Below are 12,500 nucleotides of genomic sequence, written 5' to 3' on the forward strand. Positions count from 1 at the left end.
TGTAGAGTTATCAGTGTTTATTGATTTACCTATTTGCTATCTATGTGTTATAAGCACATTCTCCATCACTAATTATTATCTGTGCTGTGATACTAACGATGTGCACAGGCACACGCATACTGACACACACACACACTGTGTGGGTGTGGGTGTATTTATGTACATAATTACACATACACTCATTTGCAAATATGAATGAATAGACAATACATGCGCGTATAAATATATGTATATATAACATACTCTCTATATATGTATATGTATATATATTCTCTCTCTCTCTCTCTCTCCTCTCTTCTCTCTCTCTCTCTCTCTTTATATATATATATATATTAATGTATATATATTATATATACATACATATATATATTTTATATATATATATATATATATATATATATATATATATATATATATATATGTATATATGCATAGGCATACACACTCACCCAAACACACACATATGTATGCATGCAAATATATTCAATTATATATAGTACATACACGCACACACATATACATATGATATGTGATATATACACATATAGATACATCTATATATATATATTATATATACTTATATATGTATATATAAATAATCACACACACACATCTACAGAACATTAAATTCTCGGTCATTTCAGTCAAAATCGTGGTAGGTTTGCAAAGTTACCGTAAACCTGGTTAATTAGGGGATCACGGATATTTGATTTAGTCATTGACCATCTAATTCGCCATTTTGAAAAAGAAAAGAAAGAAAAACCTAATCTAACCTAACCATTCTAAAAAGGCTACTTTGCCTGGTTAGTAAAAATGTTCATGAAATATGCCTTGTGTAATAATGTAAAGAACTGAAATAAAATTAAAAAATCTAATATTTTGTTATTTTACAGACTAGATTATTAATGATTTTACCAGGATTTTGGTTAATTTGCAAACCAGCCGGACTTAACCAACTTAAGGTTTTCCTTAAATTAGAGCTACCGAAAATATACACACATATGAACATATACATTCATACAAACACACACACACACACGCGCGCACACACACACACACACACACACACACACACACACAAACACACACACACACACACACACACACACACAGAGTCGTGTTTACGTATATATATATATATTTTTTTTATGAACACATATACACTAAAACGAGGTTTTCCAGAATACTATTCATTTGTATACAGTTGTGGTAAAGAGGTCAATGTTTGTAAGAATGAGGCGCATTCAACTTGCCGGAATTTCCTGTTAAAAGGACGTGAAGCAATGGAGCATTCTTTCGCCATTTTGTTTGTTTGTTAGTCTGATAGCTTTATATACATATTTCATAGATTTGGCAGGCAGAGGAATGAGCGTTCAGTCAGCCATTTTGATATATGCCGACGAGAGTTTGATCTTCTGATCCTCTCAATCCGGGTTCCAAATGTTGGTTCATGATATAATTCTCGTATTTCATAGCCATTAAATGCGTGTCATTCAACGATATGAGGCAAGGCAAACCAGCCCACTGTAATTAATGATGATAACCAGTGATAACTTGATAAAAGTTTAAAATTATGATAAAATATCCAAGGTACGGAACAACAGGGACGGCGACCGCGTAGAGAGGACTGTGTATCAGATGCAAAACTAATAACTAATGACTTCAGTACCTGATCCAATAGCGTACGACTTACAGAGTTAGATATACAAGTAAACATTTCTTACGGTAATATACTTCATGTATGCTGCAATAATAATTTGAGAAAACTGCTCAGCAAGTTTGTCATCAAAGTCGGTAACATCTGTAAAATCTGTCAACATTCGGTACTTGAGTTTTGGCAAAACCTAAGCGTAGAAAAGTTATTGTATTTTGATGAAAATGTATGAGGATGCGATATATTTTTATACACAATATACACATGAATACTTTATACTCTGTAAGTATTATTCATGATGATTGAAAGGTTTACTTGTAGGAGGTAGTGTACTAGTGTAATTGCAGTTTGGATGTGAAAAAGTTAAACATGTTCATATATGTAAACGCATATCATTATATGTTTGTACCATCTTCACATACATTAGCTATACCAGGTAAGATTTACTAATTCCTCAGTCACATTTAGAGTGATATGCATCATTTCTTTATTGGACATTACGTTATTTTAGTTGTCACACATAAATGAGAAATGCCATCCTTATGCCTTGTTATGTGTAATGACAAAAATGAAGGATACAGTATAACTTTTATTATTATCATTATTAGTAGTATTATTACTATTATTGTTATATGACATTTTAATCGATTCCCTATTTGATGCAACGAAGCTTGAATAAATAACTATCTACGCATATTTACAATACCATTGTTGTGAGATTTGCTAGAAAGGAGTTCGGTGACAGAAGAAAGATCCGTTTCCTTTCTGAGTTCCGTTTTATTTCCTTCCATTTCCATATCCGTTGCCGTTGCCAATGGCAAGACCATTGGTGGCAGCAGCATAAGCATATCCGGCGTCGGGAACGACTCCGATGAGTTCGTTGACGGAGTAGAAGCTCTCAGCTTGAGAACAGTCCACGTTGAACCACCAGTCACATACCAGGTACTGCTGGTTGAAGATGGTACCGTTGGGGCACAGGAAGGAGTCCTGTTGGCGCCTGAGGGCACGGTCCTGGCAGATATGGAACACCTGGCAGCCAGCTTGAGTGTCGGCGTAATAACCTTGCACCGCCTGGGCATCGCACGAGAAGCCGGTGTCGGGCACGGAAGCCAAAATGGGGTAGTCCTCGCCGGGGACACCGCCCCCGGGAATGTTCTCAGCCAAAGCAGCAATCTCAGGGTCTACTCCGTAGGCTCCATTGGGCGTGCCATATGTGTTACTTGGGGGCGCATAGCCATTGCTGGGAGGAGGCGCTCCGAAGCCGTTGCCGTTGCCTCCGAAGCCATTGTGATTGTCCGCCACAACGACGCAGAGAACAGCTGTTGAAAACAAAAAAGTGTCGTATGATCATGAGTACCATTGTAACACAATAATAAAGATAGTGATGATTATGACATTGATAATGACAATTATTATTTCTTGTGATTAGATTTGGTGGGTGTATCATTATTTCACAAAATCTCTACAATAACCAAAAAATATAAACGCTTTCATTGTCTAAGCAACCAGATTGATGCTTGTCACCTGGTGGTCAGCCTTTTATACTTTCGAGTTACAGCTCCTCCCACAAATCCTCATTTCTCTCCGATTACCCAGAGGGAAGAAACGAGTTCGAGGGTATGTGTAAATCTGGATCATGTAATACCAACGCTGGAGGCGATTTCGCAGTAAGGAGGTATGTAGAACGTATACTTACTAATTAGCAAATGCTGCTTACTAATTAATTTCGTATATGTATTAATACACCACAACACACATGCACACAAACAAACAAACCAACACACACACACTCGCACGCAGACAAACACACTTATGTGTGCGTATGTGTGTGCAAGCACACACTCACATATTCATACATATATTTATATATGTATATATATGAATATATACATACATATACAAATATATGTATCTATATATATATTTATATACGTATGTATATGTATATACGTATATATATGTATATATACATAGATGTACATATGTAGATATATGTATGTATATGTATATATATAAATAAATAAATTTATATATATACATACATACATTGATGTATGTATATATGTACATATGTATATATTTTTATATATACATACATACGCACACACACACACACACACACACACACACACACACACACACACACACACACACACACACACATATATATATATATATATATATATATATATATATATATATATATATATATATGAACAGATATATATATTTATATATGTGCACACACATATACATGATACATAATGCATACATACATAAACGTTTAAACAGAGAGAAAAACAAATTGAGAAGGTGTTTATTTAATTTTGGGTTACGACATAATTGTGTACATCTAAATATTAATTTTTTCAAAAATATACTTAAGCATATAATGATATTTGAATACAGATAATATTCAGCTGAACTAAATAATGATAATGATAAAAATAAAAAAAAAATGGAAATGATAACAAAAACACATCCACCCACACCGTTAGTTATAGCAACGAAATAAGAAGACTAATAATAACTGTTAGAATAACATCTATGGACAAGTTAATAATAAGACAATAACTGTGATGGTAATAATAATAATAATAATAATAATAATAATAATAATAACAACGATAATTGCGATAATGATGAAGATGATTAGAATGTTGATCCTACTACTAATAATGATAACGATAACAATAAAAGCAGCAGTAATAGCAACGACAATAAACAGCATGACAAGAGTACTTTCAAATCTACCAAATACACGGGCAAAGATAATACCCACAGGAACTGGGGAAACGTGAAGCAGGTTCAAGTGAAGAGCAATGACATTAGAGCCAGTTGCATTTAGACCCTCGGAACCTAGTCTGTTACCATTGCAACATGACAGACGAAATACCATTATGCGGCTAGACCATCGTGACAGTTATGAAAACAACAATGGTTGTGAAGCTGATGATGAATAACAATCCTTCGATAGATGAGGTGAAGCCTTCATCTCTTACAAACTATAATTGAAAAAAATAGCCAACTTATTCTTCAAAAAAAAAAAAATAAAGACAAAAATCCTGGCAATCCTATCATTGGTCGCAAGGGCTTTCTACCAGTGGGATGCGTTGGGGATATTCGTGATTCGTCTCTTAGGAACAGGAGAAAAGATTTGCTTTTTGATATATCCCGACAACACCTTTATTTTCTCATCCTCTCAATCCGGGTTCCAAATGTTGGTTTATGATATAATTCTCGTATTTCGTAGCCATTAAATGTGTCATTCAACAAGGTGAGGCAAGGCAAACCAGTCCACGTAATTAGTGATGATAACCAGTGATAACTTGATAAAAGTCTAAAATTATGATGAAATATCCACAGTTGGTAAGAATAGAGACGATGCCCATATAGAAGGGATTGTGTATCAGATCAAGAGTAATAACCAATAACTTCAGTACCTGATCCATTTCCAGAGTTAGGTATACAAGCCAATATTTCTTACGGTAACAGACGTCATGTGTGTTGCGATAACAAATTAAGAAAATATGTCAGCAACATAACAAAATCTATCAACATACGGTACTTGACCTTTAGCAGAAATTTAGCGCAGAATATGTATTGCAAAGCATTTTGAGGATTAAAAGGTGTGAGGATGCAACTTCTATTTACACAGTAATATACAGCATATACACATGAATCCTTTATACTCTGTACGTATTATTGATGATGAGTAAAAGGTTTACTTGAAGGAGGTAGTGGATCTGCAATTTAGACATAAAAACGTTCTTATACGTAAATACATTCCAGTATATGAGAGTTTGTATATGTAAGGGTGAGAATGAAGGATACAGTAAAATGTATTATATTAATATTATTATTTATTGTTATATGGCATTTTAATAGATACCTATCTGATGTAACGAAGCTTGAATAAATATCTACGCATATTTACAATACTATTGATGTGAGATTTGCTAGGAGTTCCATGGCAGGAGAAAGAACCGTTTCCTTTCTGAGTTCCGTTTTATTTCCTTCCATTTCCATATCCGTTGCCATTTCCAATGGGAAGACCATTGGTGGCAGCAGCATAAGCATATCCGGCGTCGGGAACGACTCCGATGAGTTCGTTGACGGAGTAGAAGCTCTCAGCTTGAGAACAGTCCACGTTGAACCACCAGTCACATACCAGGTACTGCTGGTTGAAGATTGTACCGTTGGGGCACAGGAAGGAGTCCTGTTGGCGCCTGAGGGCACGGTCCTGGCAGATATGGAACACCTGGCAGCCAGTTTGAGTGTCGGCGTAATAACCTTGCACCGCCTGGGCATCGCAAGAGAAGCCTGTGTCGGGCACGGAAGCCAAAATGGGGTAGTCCTCGCCGGGGACACCGCCCCCGGGAATGTTCTCAGCCAAAGCAGCAATCTCAGGGTCTACTCCATAGGCTCCATTGGGCGTGCCATATGTGTTACTTGGGGGCGCATAGCCGTTGCTGGGAGGAGGCGCTCCGAAGCCGTTACCATTGCCTCCGAAGCCATTGTGATTGTCCGCCACAACGACGCAGAGAATAGCTGTTTAAAACGAAAAAAGTGTCATCACGAGTATTATTACTAACACAATAATAAAAACAGTGATGATAATGACAACTATTATATCTTGTGATTAGATTTGGTGGGTATACTATTTCACATAATATCAACACTAACCAGAAAATATAAAAGACTTCATTGTCCAAGCAACCAGACAGTGCGAAGCAGGAGAGTGAAGCTTGTTACCTGGTGGTCAGCCTTTTATACTTTCGAGTTACAGCTCCTCCCACAAATCCTCATTTCTCTCCGATTACCCAGAGGGAAGAAACGAGTTCGAGGGTATGTGTAAATCTGGATCATGTAATACCAACGCTGGAGGCGATTTCGCAGTAAGGAGGTATGTAGAACGTATACTTACTAATTAGCAAATGCTGCTTACTAATTAATTTCGTATATGTATTAATGCACCACAACACACACATGCACACAGACAAACATACCCACCCACCCACCCAAACACACACACACACACATATTTATATATATATATATATATATATATATATATATATATATATATATATATATATATATAATTATAATATATATATATATATAATATCATATATATATATATATATATATATTACTATATATATTTATATATTCTATATTATATGTATACATATATATATATATATATACATATATAATGAGTATCATATGTAATGATACTTGTACACATTCATATATATCCAAACAGAATGTGCATAAAGCTAAAAAAAAAAAAACACTCAAAAATGTTTACTTAATTTCACCAAAATTGTATGCATTTAAATATTCATTAAAAAATATATATATAATATATAAGAAATTAGATAGATAATACACAATAGATTCAGCGAATGATAATAATATAAAACAAAACAATGGAAATGATAAAAAAAAAAATCATAGCCACTCATACCGTCCGTTATAATAACGGTAATAATAAGAGCAATATTAACTATTACAATATATCTATCGAATATACGTAATATAAACAAAAAAGTTTGGTAATAATAATAGCACTAATAACAATAACTACAATAACGGTGATAATGATGATTACGATGTTGATCCTATTACTGCTACTAATAATGATGGTGATAATGATAATAACAACAGCAGTAATAACGACAATAAAATGTAAGATAAGGACACTTTAAAATCTACCAATTACGCGGACACAGATAATACCAACAAGAACTGGGGACGTCTGAAGCATGTTTCATTAAATAGCAATGGCATTAGAGCATGTTACAGACCTTCGAAACCTAGTCTATTTCCAATGCAATATGACAGACAAAATTACATTAGAAGCGGCTAGTTCAGAGTGACGTATATGAAAATGATTATGATGCTCGTGATGATGATAATGATGACAATCCTTCGATAGATAAGGTGAAGCCTTCGACTCTTAAGAAATATAATTGAAATTTTTAACCCAAAATATTCTTCGCAAATAAGAAAAGAAAAGAGAAAAAATCCTGGCAATCCTTTTATTGGTCACAAGGTCTTTGTACCCGTGAGACGCGTTGGGAATATTCTTGATTCGTCTCTCAGAAACAGCGCAAAAGTCGGCAGAATCTTAAAGACATATCTACAGTAGAATGGGATGCAAAATGTGCGATTAAAACGTGAGAATCGTTAGAAAAAAAGTGTAGATCATATCTTAAAAAGTATATACATACAGAAGCACTTGCATTATTGACTGCAGAATAATTTAATATGAAAAGTCTTTATTTATGTCTAGAAGAGAAATCGAAATGTACATGAATGAACAGCATTATTTGAATTCATAAGAATCACTCACCATGGATAACTCATATATGCTTATTTTTCTTTTTCTCTGTTTCTTTTATCATGGATTATTTCGTGTACTTGGAACACTAGCTGGTCCTGCCTTTTCCTGCAGAATTTGACTAAGAGACAAGTATGTAAATGTACAAAGATTTTTTTTCGCATTTTAAATTGTAATAGTTATTTTTTGTATATTCACCTTTTAGTTCGTTGTTGCAGGTGACAGTGATACAACGCTTATATATTTAATTTTAATAATAAAAAACACAGACATAAATTAGTCTTTGATTGGCTAACCTATACAAGATACAGTATTTATGCAACTTCAATACCTATGTAGGTAATTCCAATATGGAAAGTATTAGATGAAATTTAAGAAAATAGAATAGAACACAAGAAAGGTTTGCCTATTTACAATGTCAGAATGGTCAGAAGAGAAAGATTCCATTAAACAGAAAATCAGCTTAGAAAGAGGAACCGTAAGCGTTGGAAGGAGCTGCTGGAGCGCCATATTGGTTGCCGTTGTTGCCTCCATTGCCGTTTCTTCCGTTGCCGTTTCCATTCCTGCCCTTGCCATTTGAGCCAAATCCATTGCCATTAAGGGAGATGCCATTGGTGGCGGCAGCATAAGCATAACCGGCGTTGGGAACGACTCCAATGAGTTCGTTGACGGAGTAGAAGTTCTCAGCTTGAGAACAGTCCACGTTGAACCACCAGTCACATACCAGGTACTGCTGGTTGAAGATGGTACCGTTGGGGCACAGGAAGGAGTCCTGCTGGCGCCTGAGGGCACGGTCCTGGCAGATATGGAACACCTGGCAGCCGGCTTCAGCCGCAGTGTCGGCATAATAACCTTGCACCGCTACGGCATCACAGGAAAAGCCGGTGTCGGGCACAGAAGCCAAGATGGGGTAGTCCTCGCCGGGGACGCCGCCCCCGGGAATGTTCTCGGCCAAAGCAGCAATCTCAGGGTCTACTCCGTAGGGCGTGCCATATGTGTTACTTGGGGGCGCATACCCATTGCTGGGAGGACGAGGAGCTCCGAAGCCGTTACCATTTCCATTGGATCCGTAACGACTGTCTGCCACAACAATGCAGACGATAGCTGACGAGAGAAAAATGATTACCAGAAATCATGATTTGAAATTATTCATCGTAAGATTTATGATTGAATTGAAGTATAAACTTACTAGAAAATATAAAAGACTTCATTGTCGGAGAGAGATATGACTTCAGTAAAATAGGAAACTAGAGTGATGTTGGAAGACTGGCGACCGACTTTATATACTGGCTGGTCGAGTCCTAGCTCCTCCCAGTGACCTTACTTTTCGCTTGCCATTTGAGAAATTCGCTCTAATATCGAAAGATGCGCTACAGTATTATGTCATTTCTTTATGAAGGTTATGTGCTAAGATATTTTATATTTGCTCAATAAACGATCAAGTAACTCAAGCTTTGAAGTTTCGGAAAATTGTTATAACTCGCTTTAGGACAGATAACCCTCACATTTTAGCTTTGCCTCTTGTAGCTATGTAGTCTTATATACATTTATTGTATTATATGTCTTTGCATTAGCCAAAGTTCAGAGTCACTGCACGCATTCATATGTACGCACAGACGCACACAAATATAAGTCATACATACACACAGTTATATATATGTATGTATATATATATATATATATATATATATATATATATATATATATATATATATATATATATAATATATATATATATATATATATATATATATATATATATATATATATATATATGTATATATGCATTTACATAAATATTCGTACTTATATAGAAAACTCACAAATACATATGTGTTTATATGTATACATAAACATATAAAAAATATATACATATGTATATAACACACATATACACACACATACACATGTGTATATAGAAACATATTCACAGTATATCTATAGATAAATATATATACATATATACATATATATATATATATATATATATATATATATATATATATATATATATATATATATATATATACATACATATATATGCACCACACACACACACATTATAAATATATACACACATATCTTTCTATCCATCTATATATATAATACACACATAGCTGTATACACACACACAAACACACATATATATGCAAATGTATATATGTATATATATAATACATATATACAGTATATATATATATATATATATATATATATATATATATATATATATATATATATATATATATATATATATGTGTGTGTGTGTGTGTGTGTGTGTGTGTGTGTATATATGTGTGTGTGTGTGTGTGTGTGTGTGTGTGTGTGTGTGTGTGTGTGTGTGTGTGTACATGAACACAGACGTACATACATACATGCATACATACATTATATATATATATATATATATATATATATATATATATATATATATATATATGTATATATATATATATATATATATATATATATATATATATATATATATATATATATGTGTGTGTGTGTGTGTGTGTGTGTGTGTGTGTGTGTGTGTTCACACGCACACACAAACATACAGAGGTGTATAAACATTCATATAATAAAGATATACACTTATAGAACTCCCCGAAATCGGCCAGTGTTAAACGTTCATGTTAGAATAAAATCTGAAATGTGAATACGAAAGCACCTGATGCACTAACATTTTTGCGTTTTGAGTTAAGCTTAGGGACTCCTTACAAGCACTTCAGCAATTTAATACATACTTTGCAATAGAAAACAGTCCTTTTGTCCATTTCTTTGCTGTCACAGTTGATCATAGTAGTGGCACTTACTCTGGAATTCTAGAAGGTGGCACATCTGGTCCATTTTTTATATTTATAAAATAATCTGTTATGTAGTTTATTTAATCAAAAATTTAATTGTTATTTAACTGTCCAGAAGAAGTGATCACTGTTGATCAGAAGTTACGTATCTACAGTATACTAAAGGTGTGTGAACTACATTCATTATCAGTATTCATAATCTTGCTACACATTAGCAAATACGAAAACACAGTACCTGCCTCAGTTTGGCATAAATGACCGTCAAAATTCTAGGTATTACCTTTAGTGAATCGATTTGCACATACACATACACATACACACACACACACACACACACATACACACACACATATACACACAAATATGTCTGTCTATATGACTTATCCAGAAAATATCCAAACTCATCAACTTGATTTCTTGAAGTAAAGGTTTTACGTCCGTCCAGTATTTTTTATGTGCTGAAGTTCAATTTCAGACCCACATTAATTATCTTCTTACCCACTGTATCCCATTCTGCTGCACGACATTCTCAACCCACTTGAACTCTAAAATTAATTACAAAGAGTGTATATCTAAATCACACACGCCTAATCAAACACACTTTGAGTCAGTAATTACATGATCCATCTTAAATTCAATAATCATTCTCATGTCTTTGAATAAAAATGATTTACTTATTAACATCCTGTAATTTTGGCATTCTATTCTTTACCAGCTCAAAATTCCTCTTTGAAAATGGGCGAAAGCAGACTGTAAGGACTAGTCTAGAGCATTTCCTAAAAGCAGTAATCCACTGTTCTTTAATTGTTCTCATGAAGCACATTTCAATTGTCTCATGTCATTTCGGTCTATGTGATAATCACTTTCATGAGTAAATGGGTTGAAGATCGCTGGTACTTCCTCTTCCATCCGTAGAAAAAAAAAGTTTTTTTTTTTTTTATGGAATTGAAAAAAAAAAAAAAAAAATCCAGTATTTAACCCCTTTTACATGATATACTTTAATTCGACTTCTTATTAACTAACGGTTGGTTTATCATCCTTCGAAATGAATGGTTTAAATTCAATGGAAATTGCTTTATGGTTGTAAAAAAAAAAAAAAAAAAAAAAAAAAAAAATCTCTTACGTCTTTGTTTTTTCCAACCTGACCCTCGTTTCTAAAGAATTATAGATACATAGTTTTTTGGTATTTTTCTGGCTTAGGAATATAATATTGATCAAAATATCACAGGTCCTTATTTATGATACCCAAGGGAAATGATGCAATATAAATACAATATTCACTTTTATTATATGAAATGTATACACACACATATATAAATAAATCGTATTTTTAAATGAAATTGCCTTTAGATATTCTCCTGGAAGTTCCCGTATTCTAAATAAATAAAGGTAATTTCTAAGAAGAAAACATAATTTGATTTAAGAAAAGACAGAGTAGCAGTATAACGAATAAACATGAAAGTGTAACTGGAACGTTTTCTTAGAATTGCGAAGCTCATTAGATATAAATCAGCTTAGAAAGGGGAACCGTACGAGTTGGAAGGAGCTGCTGGAGCGCCATATTGGTTGCCGTTGTTGCCTCCGTTGCCGTTTCTTCCGTTACCGTTTCCATTCCTGCCCTTGCCATTTGAGCCAAATCCATTGCCATTAAGGGAGATGCCGTTGGTGGCGGCAGCATAAGCATAAC

The 12,500-nt window shown here is 34.2% G+C and overlaps 4 protein-coding genes across 4 annotated transcripts in view; all 4 read right to left on the reverse strand.

Annotated features, from left to right (window-relative positions):
* Positions 1-2,261: 2,261 nt before the first annotated feature.
* LOC119579980 lies at positions 2,262-4,553 on the reverse strand. The gene is made up of 2 exons (XM_037927823.1): positions 4,397-4,553; positions 2,262-3,003 (listed from the first exon to the last, which is right to left on the reverse strand). The coding sequence occupies exons 1-2, from the start codon at positions 4,551-4,553 to the stop codon at positions 2,432-2,434; spliced, it is 729 nt and encodes a 242-aa protein (XP_037783751.1). The 3' UTR covers positions 2,262-2,431.
* A 944-nt stretch (positions 4,554-5,497) lies between these two features.
* On the reverse strand, positions 5,498-6,382 carry LOC119580421. The gene is made up of 2 exons (XM_037928561.1): positions 6,341-6,382; positions 5,498-6,205 (listed from the first exon to the last, which is right to left on the reverse strand). The coding sequence occupies exons 1-2, from the start codon at positions 6,360-6,362 to the stop codon at positions 5,664-5,666; spliced, it is 564 nt and encodes a 187-aa protein (XP_037784489.1). The 5' UTR covers positions 6,363-6,382; the 3' UTR covers positions 5,498-5,663.
* Positions 6,383-8,242: 1,860 nt separating this feature from the next.
* Positions 8,243-9,263, reverse strand: LOC119580424. Its single transcript, XM_037928563.1, has 2 exons — positions 9,196-9,263; positions 8,243-9,110 (listed from the first exon to the last, which is right to left on the reverse strand). Exons 1-2 carry the CDS (start codon positions 9,215-9,217, stop codon positions 8,470-8,472), a joined length of 663 nt encoding a protein of 220 aa, XP_037784491.1. The 5' UTR covers positions 9,218-9,263; the 3' UTR covers positions 8,243-8,469.
* Positions 9,264-12,082: 2,819 nt separating this feature from the next.
* LOC119580425 overlaps positions 12,083-12,500 on the reverse strand; it is a 1,039-nt gene continuing 621 nt past the window's right edge. Inside the window, exon 2 of the mRNA XM_037928564.1 lies at positions 12,083-12,500. This exon is cut by the window's right edge and continues 468 nt beyond it. Coding sequence (XP_037784492.1) covers positions 12,328-12,500 — 173 coding nt within the window. The 3' untranslated portion in view covers positions 12,083-12,327.

This window comes from Penaeus monodon, chromosome 13 (genome assembly GCF_015228065.2).
Source record: "Penaeus monodon isolate SGIC_2016 chromosome 13, NSTDA_Pmon_1, whole genome shotgun sequence".
NCBI classification, from domain to species: domain Eukaryota; kingdom Metazoa; phylum Arthropoda; class Malacostraca; order Decapoda; family Penaeidae; genus Penaeus; species Penaeus monodon.